Source organism: Drosophila virilis, chromosome 5 (assembly GCF_030788295.1).
Source record: "Drosophila virilis strain 15010-1051.87 chromosome 5, Dvir_AGI_RSII-ME, whole genome shotgun sequence".
Lineage (NCBI taxonomy): Eukaryota > Metazoa > Arthropoda > Insecta > Diptera > Drosophilidae > Drosophila > Drosophila virilis.
In genome coordinates this window covers 10,118,694-10,135,044 of record NC_091547.1, presented here as the reverse complement: position 1 = coordinate 10,135,044, position 16,351 = coordinate 10,118,694, and the positions used below count along the sequence as shown (strand labels likewise).

General features: G+C 40.0%; 2 protein-coding genes and 1 long non-coding RNA gene across 4 annotated transcripts in view; 1 reads left to right on the top strand and 2 right to left on the bottom strand.

Annotated features, from left to right (window-relative positions):
* Positions 1-638: 638 nt before the first annotated feature.
* Positions 639-1,939, bottom strand: LOC116650954 (uncharacterized). Its single transcript, XR_004303961.2, has 2 exons — positions 850-1,939; positions 639-784 (listed from the first exon to the last, which is right to left on the bottom strand). It is a non-coding gene; the product is annotated as an uncharacterized lncRNA (long non-coding RNA).
* LOC6625751 (uncharacterized) lies at positions 1,878-7,558 on the top strand. Of its 2 annotated transcripts, none has more exons than XM_015174547.3 (4): positions 1,878-2,031; positions 4,823-4,985; positions 6,056-6,359; positions 6,418-7,558. In XM_015174547.3, the coding sequence occupies exons 1-4, from the start codon at positions 1,936-1,938 to the stop codon at positions 7,241-7,243; spliced, it is 1,389 nt and encodes a 462-aa protein (XP_015030033.1). In that variant the 5' UTR covers positions 1,878-1,935; the 3' UTR covers positions 7,244-7,558. The 2 variants fall into 2 exon arrangements, with proteins under 2 accessions (XP_015030033.1, XP_002050525.1); XM_002050489.4 differs by lacking the exon at positions 1,878-2,031 and adding an exon at positions 3,969-4,730.
* A 5,363-nt stretch (positions 7,559-12,921) lies between these two features.
* The window catches only part of RNaseZ (ribonuclease Z), a 47,727-nt gene continuing 44,297 nt past the window's right edge, over positions 12,922-16,351 (bottom strand). The window contains exon 2 of the mRNA XM_070209857.1: positions 12,922-13,025. Coding sequence (XP_070065958.1) covers positions 12,982-13,025 — 44 coding nt within the window. The 3' untranslated portion in view covers positions 12,922-12,981. The remainder of the gene's footprint in view (positions 13,026-16,351) is intronic.

Genomic DNA, 16,351 nt, shown 5'->3' with positions numbered 1-16,351 from the left:
TTTGTAACAAAAACACGCCTGCTATTGGCAATACATATCGTTAAAAATTTCGCGATTTTACATTTGTTTTTTTTTTTTTTTTTAATTCTAAAGTATTAATGTTTCTTTTTTTGAGTGGAAATTTTTAACAAGAATATTGTTAGACCAACAAATTTATAGCTTTTCTAACGAAAGTCAACGAAAATACAGCAACAAAACTAAAGAGAAATGTAAAACGAAAAAAGGCACAAAAATATCCTAAGTGAAATGGAAGATATTGTCGCAAAGCCTCAGATTGTTATATATTATTATGTGGGATAATTGTGTGAGGGCGCCAGGAGAATGCCAATCCGAACTGCATGATCTCGATCCTTTCGACGTTTGTTTTATTTTTGAACAAAAATCTTGATTATGGGTTTAGCTGATATTAAGAATCTTTAGATTTTCTTTTGACATTATATAAAAAGCGTTCCAAATCTTCAGACATTCTCTTTGACATTATTCTTTACATAAAAAGTTGAATTGAAGCGAAGAACATTTAGTTGGTATCTTATCTTTAAGAATATTTTTTCAAGAGTTCTATTTATTCAATGATTTTTTGCATTCTTTCGATATGGATTCATAGAATGGTTTGTAAAGATGGCTTGGAGATGATAATGTTTCCATGTTCCGCAAATTCAAATATTTTATTTTTTGTTTGTTTTATGTAGCATAGTTTTCTTTCCTCTTGCTAACATTTAAAGAATCATTTATAGCGTTCCATTTGAGATGAAATTTTCGTATATTCGACTTTAATTTTGTCCAGCTAGAGATGAAGTTTTGCATTGTTATAAAACAATTCGAAGGCATTTGCTCTGCCAGCATACTTACAAGACCTGAGACAGCATTCAACTGGTTTACTTTACACGTGGTTAAAGACTGTACTTTAGAGATTCTCAGCTGGGTCAGCCGCCACCAGAAACCGGTGGCGGCTCAGCTGCTTTAATTTAGTTAAAAAACTCTAGACTTTTCGGAAACTCTTTTTTTATACTTCACTTTGTAAGACTTCAAACAGAACTGTGCCGCAGCGCTGATCTGTTGGAGTATTTATAGCTGGGACAAGAAAACCACCACCAAATATGACAAAGGGGCAACCACGTTCCGTTCAACAATTGAAAATACTTTCGCATGAAATGAAAATGTGCGCCCAGAGCACGCAGGCGTGCCCCGCTTTGCCGGTGGCCTGCGTGCCGCTGGGTCATAACAGCCGACGAGGGTTCCAGATATACGGGAATGCATTGAAATGGTCATGTTTATGCTGGTATGCGATCCCAGGAGTCGTATTGTGGTGCTGCCCGTGTTGGTGGTGGGTAAATGCCACCACCACAAGACAAACACAAGCAGATCTATGAGAAGTTCGTTTGGCTGGGAACTGTAGCTGCAACCAGTTGATTTGTATATAGTTGAGTGCATATAAATCAGTCAAGATTTACACGAATTAGTTATCCTCGAAACGCGAACAATCTCCTTAACTTTCTCACGCTTGACACCGCCAACTGGAAATTGTAAAAAGGGGCGATTTTTTCTCTTGTATTTTGGCAAATATTCATTCTGGTTTCTGGGGTTGGGCTTCTGCTGCGCCTGCGTCAGACAGTTGGCTACTGGTGGGCAGCCGCGAGGGACTTTTATGCTGGTTGCCTTGCGACCAGCTACTGTCGCATGCGGGTCACCCTGGGCGGAAAGGCAGCTGCCTACAAGCAATCAATACTCAGGTATTAGTCTATTAACTATATTCACAGATAAGCCCGCTGCTGGCTGGCATGTCCGTCTGCCGATAAGAACTTTAATCAGTTGACGGCCCGATAACGTGCCCAATTTAATTTGAAGCCGAAACAGGTAAACAGTTCTCACCTGGCCGTGCAGCGTTTGCAATCATGTCGCATAGCTGATTTCTTTTTTATTTTGCTTCTTTTTAAAATGTTTCGTTTCACGTTTCGCCCGAAATTGCAACATTTTCTGTGCCTAGTGATATTTATTTATTTGTATATACTCATCGAACGTTCAGTTCTGCATGTGAGTGTTTCAATTGATTCGCATTTAATGCCCTGCCCCATTGCCACATTATTCATTAAATGGAAAGCTCTCTTTCCGTTTGCATTCTCTATGGCAACATATTGACAGAGCTTAATGAAATGAAAAATTAATCTAAATGAATCGAAGCAGTCTGCTTTTTATATGGAACTCAGAAAAAACGGCAAGAAAAATAAAAAATTATAGCAGAGGCAAAAGCTAAAGGAATGAGCATGGAAAGCCGTCTACAGCGGTCACTGCACAGTGGACCGAGTGCTATCAAAAATACGTGTTTCTGTTTTTTCATAATTGTTTCAAAAACATTATAAGTCTGCAACATCTAGCTTTTGTTTGTGCTCCGCCTCTCAATATTGAATTGGAAAATAAATAAAAAATGTAACAAATGTAACAGAAAGTTAAATCGAAATACAAATCTCAACTTATTTATTGAAGAAGCCTCTGCTTATAAAACTTAAAACAAGATACCACACCAAAAAAATGATAAATCTTCAATTTATAAAATACTCAACCAAGTGAACCACTTTCGGCCCACTGTGCCGCTTGGCAATTATGAACAACAACAAATTCATTTAGTCGAAAATTTTTGATACACAAGTATATATGCATATACATATATATATATATATATATATAATAATAAATTTTCTTTTGGACGGCCCAGACAAATCTAATAAATGTTTTGGAATATATTTTTTATATATATATATTATTCTTTACATTTTTCGTGTATTTTCATTTAAAAATAGCTTAAATTTATAATGCCACGAAATGCTGCTGACTCAAAGAAACACACACACACACACACACACACACAGACTGGGCATACACATACACACACACACGCACAGTCAGTCAGTGGGACACTCCAATTGAGAAACAAAACATACAATTTATAAAGTCGATTCATGTTAAAGTGAAGTGCGTTTACATCCCCACCGACCCTCCCGCCACGCGCCCACCCACCCACTCTCACACACAGCAGTAGGAAAAGCTGCGTCGGCGTTGACGCTGACTGTGCAGTCGACGTTTGCCGCCTGCTGGCGTCGCGTTGACAGAGTCGCCGATGGCGCCAGTTTCATGCGAAACGTACGTTGATTAACTTGTTGCATACGCGTCGAGCCCGAGTCCTGCCCCAGACACTTGTTGTGTCCGTGTGTGCGTGTGCTTGTGTGTGGGTTCGTGTGTGTGTGAGTGCGTGGGTGCCATAATCATTTGCGTATTGCGGGCGCCACTAACTGTCCGTCCTGCTGCTCAGTCCTGGTCCCTCCGCCTCGATTCCCGCAGCAGACCAGCGTATGTGCACAAACCGCAAACAAACACTCGCAAAAATTATTCACAACTAAACTGAAAGTCGCCCTTAAATTCAATAATACTGATTTTATAGATACAAATGATACAAGCTGAAAGTGCGACCTACAAAACTACAAGACACAAAAACGGAAAACAAAATGCGAAATCAATTTCGAAAAGAATCTGATTTAAAATAGCTTATTTGTGATAAGCAACAACAAAACTCATAGCCTCTTCACCAACACTGAAGGAAGACACTGATTTATCCCTCATTTTGCAACACTATAAATTATGAAATCAGTGAAAAACGTTTGAATTCTGTTATCTACTATACTTGAGATTTCTTGCTTTCTCGCTTTGAACACGACAGTTTAATATAGCTTATCAAAACTGCAAATAAGCAGCTGCTCGTCTATTCACTGGTTTTTAAGCAATCCAAATTTAAAAGTTCAGTTTAAAAAGCAGCTAAGTGCTTGTGTTTGCGTTTTAAAAGCTCAAAAAAATTCAAAGCTCGACCAGTATCCTTGCTTTCCGAATACTAGCATATACATTTAACACTAAACTACCATTTTCAGGCATTTTCATTCTGTGATCCTAGTAAAAGTTTTTCTCTGAAATGATTTTTATAGCCAATATCTTAATTTTGACAATTGTTTTTACGAGTGTAGCTAAATAGTTGGTTAGTTGACCGAGAATGCCGAGGTCGGGGCTGCCGTCGATGATGACACTGAAAGACGCCCGCGAGCTGTAAACGCCCCCTCGGCCCACAGCCCAGCCACTGCCCCTGCCCCTGCCCCTGCCTCGCAGCGTGTTATCGTTAATCGATGGTCGCCCATCAACAAAACTGAAAGCAAACAAGCAACAGGAGCCGCTTTGGGGTTGGCTGCGCATCAGCGTCGACGACGACGTCGACGTCAACGTTGAAAATAAACAGCGCAGCTGTTGGTGGCCGCAGCTGAGGCGACTGTCGACTGTCGACTGGCGACTGCCGATGGCGACTCCTGAACCGCATGACACTTGTAGTCACGAGTAGGCAGCTTGTCGCACAAGTCGCATAACTGTAATTCACACCTGGACGCCGCCGTGGGCAACAGGCAACAGGCAGCAGCAGGACAATTTACCAGGTTGTGCTCGGGGCTCGGTGCGGCTGCGTGCGGCACTCAAGGTCGAGTGTTCGGTTCGGTCTAATAAAATAATTAAATTAAAAATCTGACACGTACATATAAACAAATTTAAATATATGTATATATATATCTGATAGATATATAAAATTGTTGTTAAAAATGCTGGCGGCACCAGAGAATCGTTTTCAATATGTTTACTTTACGCTCTCCGGTCTGGTGGCCTGCACCATGTTGATACTCTTCTACATCTCCATGCGCACAACAATTGTGAGTGTGTGTGCGTGTGTGTGTGCGATGAGTGTGTGAACTATGTGTGTGTACTAAGTGTATATTTATTGCCTGCGCCTTTGCCTTTGCAGAATGAACGCCTGCGCGATGATCTCAAGCTGATGCAGCGGCAACTCTTCTATCCAAAGCCAAATCCGCACTGGAACTACAACAACAGCTGGCGACGCATCGGAAATGCATCGCTAAGGCATGAGATATATGCCGCATATTTCGATGTGCGCACGGATATTATAAGTAAGTGCCAAACAAACAGAATTAACATTTTTTGGGCACGCCCACCTTCTCTTTATCACCGACAGCTCCGATTCCATTATTATTTAATTTTATACCTATTTAATGTGACCGTTTGCTTATCTAGGAAAATAATGCGACCATTTTATGTGGTTAAATTTGGGCTCTGTCTTGAATAGACTTGTTTTTTTAGCAGCTTCTGGCATGACTCACATTCGCGACTTTATTTTGTGTTATGCCAAAAACAAGAATAGATGTGCAAATATTTTGCTGAGAGAAACTTTCTAACTTGTATATAAAAATAAGAATAAATTTAAGCGCGTGACACAGTTAGCCGGAATAACTTCGTCCCACCAAATCCCACTGCGGATGCTTATTAAAAGCCATAGAAATGTAACAATAAGAGGGGAATATTTTTTTGTTTTGTTGCAAAGTTTTCTGTCTAGAAAAGCATATTAAATAGTCTGTTTGTCAGAGGAGATAATTATGTCATCATCAACAATTTATCATCACAATAATATCGAATACACTGTGCGCAAATCATTAAAAATATATCCGGAACCTCTACGGTATATGTATATTTTATACTATAGAATTGAATTAATTTATCAAAGATTTAAATAATTTATGAGGCAAGAAGAAATCGCAGTTAGTTTTATACAGAAAATTAAATAGATTTGTAATGCATTTAAATAATTTATATGCATACCATATATTTTGTGTACTGCTTCAGAGTTCGTATTACTAAGGTATCTAAAATCTTTAAGATATGAAGTTTAAATTGAAATTTGATTTTTCTTTTCTTATGTTAGCCAACAATCTGTTAATCATATTTTAAGCTATATCAGAAGCTTACGCTTTATATGCTATTCAAGTACCCAGGTCCAGAGAGAGAGGTCTAAGGCTCTTCGCTAAATAGTAGCTACTTTTCTAGACAGAGAAGAATAGAAAATGATCTAAGCCACCCAAGTGTGGATATCTGCAGATCTCTTTAATAAGAACAGTTCTGAACAGAGTAATCTCAACTTTTTGCCCAGAGATATTCATATTTATAAACTCTCTACTCTGCACAGGCGGCGTAAGGCTGGACGAGGAGATGACGGTTGGATCAGTACGGATTTTTGCAATTTTGCCGGTGCGTCTGCGCGATTCGCGGCTGAGCTGCATTGTGCGCTTCGCGGACTTCACCAGCTACGAGATTGTGGCCGAGGAGGCGGGCGCGATGCACGATGTGCACAATAATACCTTTGCGGCATGGAGTATTATGTGCCCGCTTCATGTGCCAAAAAAGTCGCCAGTGCGCCTGCCCCAAGCTGTGGCGCTCAGCTACGCATCGAATCGGCTGAGTCATTTGAGTCCCAGCTACGTGCAAATCAGGTAAGCTAAGCGAATATATGCCCTAAGTGCCGGCTCTACGTCCTGCTGCTGATTTCAGCTATCCCCGGAACATGTCGGAGCTGTTTGCCAAGTCGCGACGCACGATTTCCGTGTGCGTCGGCCCGCTTCAGGAGAACTACTCGAATGTGCTGCGCCTCGTGGAGTTCGTGGAGATGTACCGACTGCAGGGCGCGACGCACTTTTACTTCTACTATGTGGAGGCCAGCGAGGAGGTGCGCCGCGTGCTGGCCCACTACCAGCAAAAGGGGCTGGCTGACGTGTTCGAGTGGAATGTGCAGGCGCATCTGCATGATCTGCACTATGCGGGCATCGTTGCGCAGTTCAACGACTGCGTCTATCGCGCCAATATCGTGGACAATCATCGCTATGCGGCTGTGGTGGATCTGGACGAGGTAATGATGCCCCTCAAGCACAACTCCCTGGCGGACTATCTGCGGCAGTGCGACGAGGGACGCACCTCGGGCTTTGTCTTTCGCAACGTCTTCTTCTACAGGCGCGACAGCAATGACACCTTCAATGCCCCGGCCCACCTCATGAATCGCGTGCTCTACACCCAGTCGAAGGTCCGACGCACCCTCGAGGTGCTGCCCGCGTATGTGCGCAGCAAGGTGGTGGTCAATGCGCGCTCCATTGTGGAGATGGGCAACCATCAGGTGTATCGCTCGGCGCCGGGCTATGTGGATCACATTGTGCACCAGTCGGTCGGCCTGCTCTTCCACTATCGGGACAAGTGCATCAATTGCAAAATGGTGCTGATTGTCGACTATACGGCGCGACGCTTCGGCTCGCTGCTCTTTGATCGCGTCGACGCCACGTGCCTGGAGGTCTTCATGGAGCGGCACGGCATCTGCACGCTGGCGTAGCCGTCGTCGTCCCTGGCATGGCCTGTGCCTTATCGCCCGCGTTAACGCCCACCAAATGAGCGCCGAGCGCTCGACATATTCCGACTATCCAGCGGCCAGTCTTGTGTTATCCATTGCGGCCTCAACAACAACAACCGCAGCATGCTTAAGTTCTGTTCGCTGCGTCGCGGGGGGCAGCAGTCGAAGCCGCCCCCGCTGCCCGCCAAACGTGTGTCCAAAAGTGTATGAGAAGCTTAGTTATTGTAGTTCCTAAGTGAAAATGTGTGCGCCTTGTGCTTTTGTTTACATAAAATAATAAATTGTGGTTTAAGTTAAGTGTGTATAAAAATGATTTGTTTTGGCCTTTGCAGTCCTCGCTGCGCCTGCAGGATGTCGCCTTGAGCGATGCGCAGCTGTTGAACGTGCTTAAGGCGCAGCGTACGCGGGGTCCTTTAATATTGGCACTCAGCAGGTGAGCAAAAAAGAGAAACAACAACAAAAAGCATCTACCACCAGCGCAAGATTTGCCTAATTAACTGAGCTTGCAGCGCAACAACAAAAACAACAACAATAGCGGCAAGTACTAAGGAAACGGAAATGGAGTCTTGCCCACACTGCGGCACGCCATATTTGCAACGCAAAAGTCAAGCATTGCCAAATGGCGCCGCAACCGCAGCAGGTGAGCAGTTAGCAGCGGCTTAACATAGCGATAAGCAAAGCCTCACATAACAGTGCTGTTAACAGTGTGACATTGATTTATTGCTGTTAAAAGCCTAATATCAAAGAGAATATAAATTGTTCGTATTGTCTTTGCTAATATTAACTTCGCTGTTAACCATTTTACTCTGATGTTGCTGTTAATATTAACAATGCTGGGAACAGCCTAACATTGGTGTTAACATTGCCTATCATAAACATTGATGTAACAGCATAACAATAAACTTAACATAGCGCTTGCTTTATATAACTTTACATGTTTAAGGCTCTGCACGCCTTTTTTCAGCTTGCTGACTTTCATTTATTTTTGAGTGCTAGACATGCATATATTCCCATAAATTCAACCATTTTCAATCAAGACTTTCGAAAAGAATGTTAAAGCTTGGGAACCAACCAACAAAATTTCTGTTCGCACTCCTCTCTCTCTCTCTTCCTCACATTTCTTGTCTCTTTTTAAATCGCATTTACTCTAACGCTGTGAAACGTTCTATATAATTTGTGTTACCCAAAATGTCATGTAATTTTGGCTCAAAAAAAAAAAAAAACGTTTAATTGCCTTGGGTTTTCACACATGCGGGTGTTGACAACTTTGTTAAGGTTTTTATAAAAATTAAAAAAAAAAACCGTATATATAAAAAAATATACATATATATCTCTGGATAGATATGCCCCTCAGCTTAAAGCAAATCCAATGCAGAAAAAGAAAAATCAGAATTGACGGCTGTGGTCCGTCCTGTGGCTGCCTCTGTTGTCCTTGGCTGTCCTTTGCATTGACAGTCACTTGACAGGCGCTCTCGGACTGCAGGTTCTGCGACAACTAAGTAATGCCTGTCCAGCGGCATTGCGAGTGAGCTCATTATTCACATAGCCAGCGCATTGAAGAACCCTCCACGCCTCCCGCCCTGCCGCAAACGTATTGTCAATAATGTCATAAAGTTGCCGCTGTGCGCTGTGCCTTGGCCGGTGCCCCAGCCTCTGCTTCGGTCTCTCCCTAATCCCATGTGTTGGGGGCGCACATTTCAGCGCATAAACGAAAACAAAACATACAAAAAATAATATAACAAAAGCTGGAAAACAGAAAAACACTCGCGCTGGGGCAATAATAACTGTCGTCTGTCTACTTTCTGTCAGACGGTCGTCGAGTCAAGTCGAGTCCAAGCAGAGCTGACCCCCCGACCCCTTTCAGATATGCACAGGCACGGGTACAGTCAGTCACAGAGGGATAGAGGGCGACGGGACACGCCCTTGCCGCTGCCTGTTGGAGCTTGACGACGCGCTGCTGAATGAAAGGGTGGTGGCAGAGGAGGGAGGGAGGGAAGTAGTGCGAGTGGACAGCAGCGCCTAAAGCCGGCAACAGGCAAATTTATATACCCTTTAACCAAGCTACCTATGGGGTATATTATACGTCAATAAATTAAATACTATTTCGTGTTGAATTCTTCACATACCTTTAATTTTGAGATGGAGTATATAAGTTTGAGTGGAAATATATTAAGATATTTTTTTATTTGCTTTCATGTAGATTTCTTTATTGCATTTTTGTATTCCAGTCTATTCATCATACAGTCTGACAACATCACATGTATAGAACATGTCTGCGTGGTAACTCGTAGTACGGCATACCCGACTATGTGTTAAAACTATTTGAGCGCGAGGGCAAGCTGTGAGGTTGTTCTCCAGTATTTTAAAATAAAAATATGTACTCGTTCTATTTGCATTTCAAGCAACACAAATCTATATTTCTATCAATGGCAATATTATGCCGAATACTTGGTAATCTTTCTTATCTAATGCATATAAAACTTGATATATGATATTTTTATATTGCCAAACCATAAAAAGAACATAGATAATGCTCGAGGGTGTGAAATAGACTTTATAACACAATACAAAATATGCAGCTGGCAATCTGAATAAATATTCAAATGATTTACTGATTGATCAGCTGCATACAGCTCGAGCTGTAAGAACTAGAAAGCTGAACTTTTTACTCTAGTAAACTAATGTGATTAAAGAGCACTTGTTTTTGGAAATTCTATTTTCCACACTTGAAAATTTATTCATGCAACATTTTTTGTCGAAAATTTTTAGTATTTGGATAACACTTTCTATCATTTAATGAAAGTTATTATACGCTTGCAATTAAATACCCAAAGACTTCTCGTACAGCCCGTGGAGCTGACAACACCACCCGCTATATGCCATCGTTGTCATCATTATGAGGACTGTGCCCACTCCAGAGACATGTGAGTGTAAGCTGCAGGCCCGTGCCCTAAACCAGATGCGCACATGTACGAGTACCCGTTCTCGTATGAGTACTCGAGTGTGAGTGCGAGTACTCGCAGCTTGTACAAGTTGTTGTTTGTTTGGGTTCTTTTGTTTCACTTGGACAGCACAGCTCGTTGATGGGGAGAGACACAACATGATTGCCTCCTTTCTCCCCCTTCACACCCGCCTGCACCGCACCCCTTTTTGTCGTGTGTGCATCTGTGTGTGAATTTATGCATACAAATTGGAAAATATCGGATCTGTGGTTCGTGCCCGCCAAGCGCAGAGCGCGTCGAAACAAACAAAAACAAAAATAAAAACAAATCGTCAACAAGTCACGCCAAAGCCGGCTACAGAGCAGCTCCCAGAGCCCGAAGCGGACGGCAGAGGCTGAGACTCAAAGCACCCACCACTCGCAGCTGGCGTCGCAGTCGACGCGGGCAGCAACAAGTAAACGTCAAACTAATCAAAAGGCACGGCACAGTGGCACAATTCTATTAGCAGATCACGAAACAAGCTTTTGAGCGTGGGCCATGAGCAGGAGTCGTTAAAACCCGATATATTGAAGCAGCGTAACAGATTTTTGCACTGGAATTATTTCCAATATTCGCTTGATAAATTTTGTATAGAATAATAAACTTCAGTCTCTGACTTAACTATAATTTTATTCATTCTCAGTAAAATAAAGTTTTCCCTTTGAACTCAATTTTTTTTGGTGAATTGTAATATGGAATTGTTATGTATTCAATTAATTAAAATAAGCAAATATATTATTTTTAGCTACATATATTTTTTCTTAAATCTTAAGATCATTTAGTCGCTTGTGTACCACTGTGCCGCACAGACGCTGCTCTGTCGCTGCCAACGTGCGCGTCGCTGTCGCCAAATACGCCGTTGTTCTGTGCTATACGATACCGTGGGCCCCTGCTATTTAGTTACTACAGAAGTTTTGCCAAGTCAAGTTGTCGTCGTGAGTGCGAGTGCGAGTGTGTGAGTGCGAGTGCGAATACGCGAGTGAGTGTTATTTTGCACACACAATAACAACAACAACAACTACAACAACAACAAAGAATACGATGCTGATCACAGCAACAACAACAACAGCAACAGCAACCAATAACAACTGTTAAGACGCGCGCGTGAAATTGTTAACAGCCCAAAAGAGATTTTGTCTGCTTCCCATTTACCACTTGCAAGTGCGCGTGTGTCAGTGTGTGTGTGTTCACTAAATGTGTGTGCGCGTGTGTGTTGCAGCTTAAGGCGTTACCAGTAAACGTTCACTCTCCGGCCCCGAGCACAACGTGAGTTCATAATTTTTATGCCCCTTGCCATTAATTAACCTTATCAAATTAGAGCGCAAATTGCGAACGCAAAGTTCGGAGTTGAGTTTTTTTTCTAGTTCCATTTGAAATCCCCTTATATTCCACTATGCCAGTCCATGCTTAACCTAGACAAATCCCCTCTATGCTATTGTAGCACAGTACAGATATAACTGTTATACGGGTGGGTACAAGAAACGCGACGACCTTCGGTTCATTAAATATTTAAATCAAAGTGTGATAAGCACTTATTAAGAAATACTATTTTTAAGGTAGGCGATTCTATATGCAGAGATAGACCGAAATGCGGCTTAATTATGATCGCATATGATATGATAATATATAATAATATTATTTTTAATATTATATACCCAATAACCGACCGAAAATGGCACAAAATGTGCGCTCCAAATTGTGCTTTGTGTCTGTCGCTCTATTTGTCTATGGATCTAGATAAATGTGTGCGTGTGTTTGTGATTTTAATACGTTTTAAATTATACTGTACCGGGTTGTTCGAGTCGGCTTTTGGTCATAGTTCAATTAATTTTTTAATGACCGGATGCATGGGGTACGGCATGCAAATGAAGTTTTGGGCCAGCGCTTGGGCCGCACTCTGGATATTTTATTTTAATTTATTATTATTATTATTAGAAATTGTTTTTGAATATTTTCAATTATAAAATTTCACCTGTCACAGGCGAAAACTTTCAATAAATCGCGCGATTCGCGCATATTAATTATACGCACTGTGCGCCAACAAGAAACCCATTGTAAATGTTTTTGTGCTTCATATTATTTATTATTCTGCCTTTGTTTACGGTGACAACAACAACTGAAACAACAACAACTACAACGGCATGACACAAATTTTGATAAGACAGCCGGCATTAGTTAAAGTTCTTTCGTGCTTTATATAGTATGCATATAGACGTGGTATATGTCGGAACGAAAGTGAACTTCAGAATTTATTGTCAATAAAAACTGTGTGCGATAGCAACAATAGCGCTTAATTTTGTATAGAACTAACAAAAAGACAATTGATAAGCAACGAGGAATTGTTTATAATTAAGCCACGCTTAATGAACTCGTTCAAACTTATTTAAATATTCAATTTAACTAGGATGTTATAAACTAACTCCATGCACTAGTCAGTCATTTTCACCCGGATTTAAGCAAGACGTTAAGTTCACAAATTTTTTTCATAGCAACGCGTAATTCCCGAATGACATACTAATATTCTCAATAAAAAAAAACCTAATCAAAAATGTCTATGATTATATTCGACGTAATTCATATGAAAGTAAATTCTATTCTGAGCATAATAAAGGTGTTGGCTTTAAAGCCCAACAAGTCAAAATATTTGTTATATTTAATATAAGTTTTTACAGAAAAATTCTTACTTACATTCGGCTCATTCCTGGGCTGATCATTATTCAATTATCGAACGATTGTATATTATTTGCCAAAAACAAAGGTATCAAAGGTAGATAGCAAGTAATCTGAAAAGAAACAAAAAGTTATGAATATAATTTTCAAGTCAAGTTTTACAGCCTTTTATTATATGCATGAATAATATAAAGGGTTAATTTGGCTGGAAACGAGAAATGTTCCGTCTGCAGCAATAATAATAGCTAAGAAATATACTTAATAAGTCACCTTTAAGGCCTTTAACTAAATTGCTTAGTAATGGACACTCGAGTGTTTGAACTGATGAGGCGAATAAATATTTGATGGTCTTCTGTCTGTATTCAGACTACTATCGTGACAAAGTAATCATATCCACACCTTCTCAAAGCCCACGACATCGAAAATGTTTATAAAAAATAAATGGCTTTCGAGTTTTCGGCCAAAACGTAAAGTGTGGGCGCTACCAGGGCCCATTAGTTGTTATTATATGCTGCCTATACAAAGGCATTTCGAGAGACGCTCAAATCAAGTGGCATATTGAGTTACATGTAGCACATGCAACTTAATCATTCATTCATGCTTCACGGGCAATTAAGGTGGCTGAGGTACTTAATTAAAGCGACACTTGGCCAAGACATGGAGCTAAGAGCCCCGCCCCAGGTAACCAGAAACCACAACAATGTCGGAATGTCGACGACAGTTAAAGTGCCACTGGCAAAAAAGAAAAAACTCTTGAATGTTTCTCTCTTTGGGTGCCATTGACCGCTGGCTTATTGTGTATTATGAGCAGGGGGAATATAAACCGAGTCACAGCGAACCCATTGAGTCATTTTCTGGAGTATACCTGGGAAATGTCACAGCTGCAGCCTTTGTTTTGGGGCAGGTAAAATTTAAAATGCCTTCGTTTACGTTCTGCCGGAATCATATCAATAACTAATTACGATTATCGATTGGGTGCTTGCGCCTATCTAAGTAAATTGACGTTTCCTCTTAACACAATCTTATATCGCGACTGGGCCTGGAAGTAACAAATAACAAAGTAAAACATTAGGCACTTGTTTTGCGGTTCAAGGTCAACAAATAGAAGAATGGCTACATGGGAAGAAGCACTCAGATTTGTACATTGCCATTTCTGTCTTTACATAAAATTATCTGACACAGCAAGCGCTTTTAGAAAACTTGATGGTAACAGCCTTTCTATGCGATTTTCTGTGTTAGGCTATTGGAGTTATATTTAGCACGCTGTCTGTCTTAGCTGAATCCTGATTCAACTTTTGCCAATGCGGCTGCCATTTTCCTCTTAAAATGTGTCAACTTAATATTTCCTACCAACTTAAATTCTTACAAGATCTAAATCTGTTAATTTTCAGAAAGACCAAATGAATGAGAAAGAAATAGAAAATGTCATTAAACCATCCTCTTCTTTTCTTCCACTTTTCAAACTTTAATTAGTCGCCTTTCGCTAAGATTCTCAGCAATTTATGTGATACCTACTTCACCTGGTGATTTACTATAAAAGATTCACTTTAGTTTTGTCAAAATTAATAAAGGGAAAAAGCAGCGCAGTTGGTGGCATATTTTATAATAATTAAAAACTAATTGTAATAATGCTTGGTAATGATAATACGGATGTGGTTTATGCTATGTCATAACTCAGTACAGGGTACCTTCTTGTCGAGCACTCTCGACTGAACCACGCCGACTTGTTTTCGCTTCTAATGGCTATCTATAAGTAGTTTTTGTTATTTGGGTAGCGCCGCTCAGCTGACAGTTGACTTTTATTTGATATTTTTTGGCTTTTGTGTTTCCAGTTTTTGTTTTCAATTTCGCCGTACGCTTCTGTTGCCAAAAACTGAAATATGTCGCATAAACAATATGTTTAATATGTATTTTGAATTCTGGCATATGATTCAGAGCCCGCAGATAAATGCGTTGTGTGGATTGGTTTTGAATGTCGTTCAAGTTGAATGTGAAACAAATTTGAAATGCAATTAGCATTAATTTGTTATCTATGGAACAAACGATTATTCAAATTTAAATTAAAAATGCTGGGCGTTGCTCAAACGCCCATATTTTCTTAGCTATTAAACATATTTTTTCCTAAAATTATTTTGTGGAACTCTTGCCATGTGCTAAGAAATTCCCTATTTTTATTCGACGCAAATACTTGATTAAATATTGATAAAAGTACAGATTGTGTGTACGAGAACTCAACAAACTGGACAAACACACAGGCGTACATATGTTCAGATATAGATAAACGTGTGTTTTTTGTGTATATTTTTTGCATGTCTGATAAGTTAACATTTTGATTTTCTACTTTTATCAAGTATTTTATTTATGTCTTGCGAGCTTTTTCTCTATTTTTTTTATTTTATTTTTATTTATGCGCATGATTTCATTGCTAAGCAAACAGAAAAACCATTTAAAATCAAAGAAACCCGATAAGTTGCCCCTCGCAATTGACGTTTGGCAAAAGTCGCATGCCTGATTAACGAGTGTTAATTGTATTTCTAAGCTCCGAGCGTTCTGAGCGGCCTTTGCGCCGAGATTGGCGAAATCACTTCCAGCTGATGAGTGGTTGAAATTGAAAGCTGTTTCCAGCTGTCGATAGATTGGCAAAATGCCAAAACCTTCTATTGGCAAGCACCAGGTGCTCAGAAAAACAGCTGGGCTTCGTTCTAACAGCAACAATTAAATAGAATTGAACCTTTTGTGTTTTTGGCTAACACAGCGAACTTTGTATGCTCTTACAGCAAACAAATATTTCAGTTAAAATTTGTAAATGATTCACATATTTTTGATCAACCTTTTAATTCATCGTTGAGCTATTCCAAACAAATAAGTGACTGATACTTAACGAATAGTTCCTGTAGAGTGTAATGTAATATTACATATTAATTTTGTATATAAAAGTATTTAGAAAATTATAGAAAAAAAAACAGTAACAGTAATAAAAGTAATATATTAAGAAATGAACGATAATTTAAAATTAATTTTGCTTAAAATTGAAACTTGAATTTAACTGAATTTAACTATAATTTATTTATAAGCAATTTTTATAGGTAAAAATATTTGTATTTAAAACGAAATATTCAAAATAAAAGTGCCTAATAAAGTTGCCTTGTATGTTGAACAATAAGATATTAGCTCACATAATATCAAAACAATATCCAGATGCATATGAAACAGGTTATGCCCTTTGTAAGGGTATTACTCGAAAAGACAAGCTTCCCATTGGTGGATTCGATTGATTTGAGGTGGCAGGAAATCGAACGCAAAGAGAGAGGCAACAAAGCGACTGAACGAACGAGCTTGCGAGCGTGTGGGAAAGAGAAAGGAAGAGAGGCAGAGAATACTACAATAATTAGCTTTTGTTGAGCACAAAACCGCAACAGCAGCAGCAACAACAACAGCA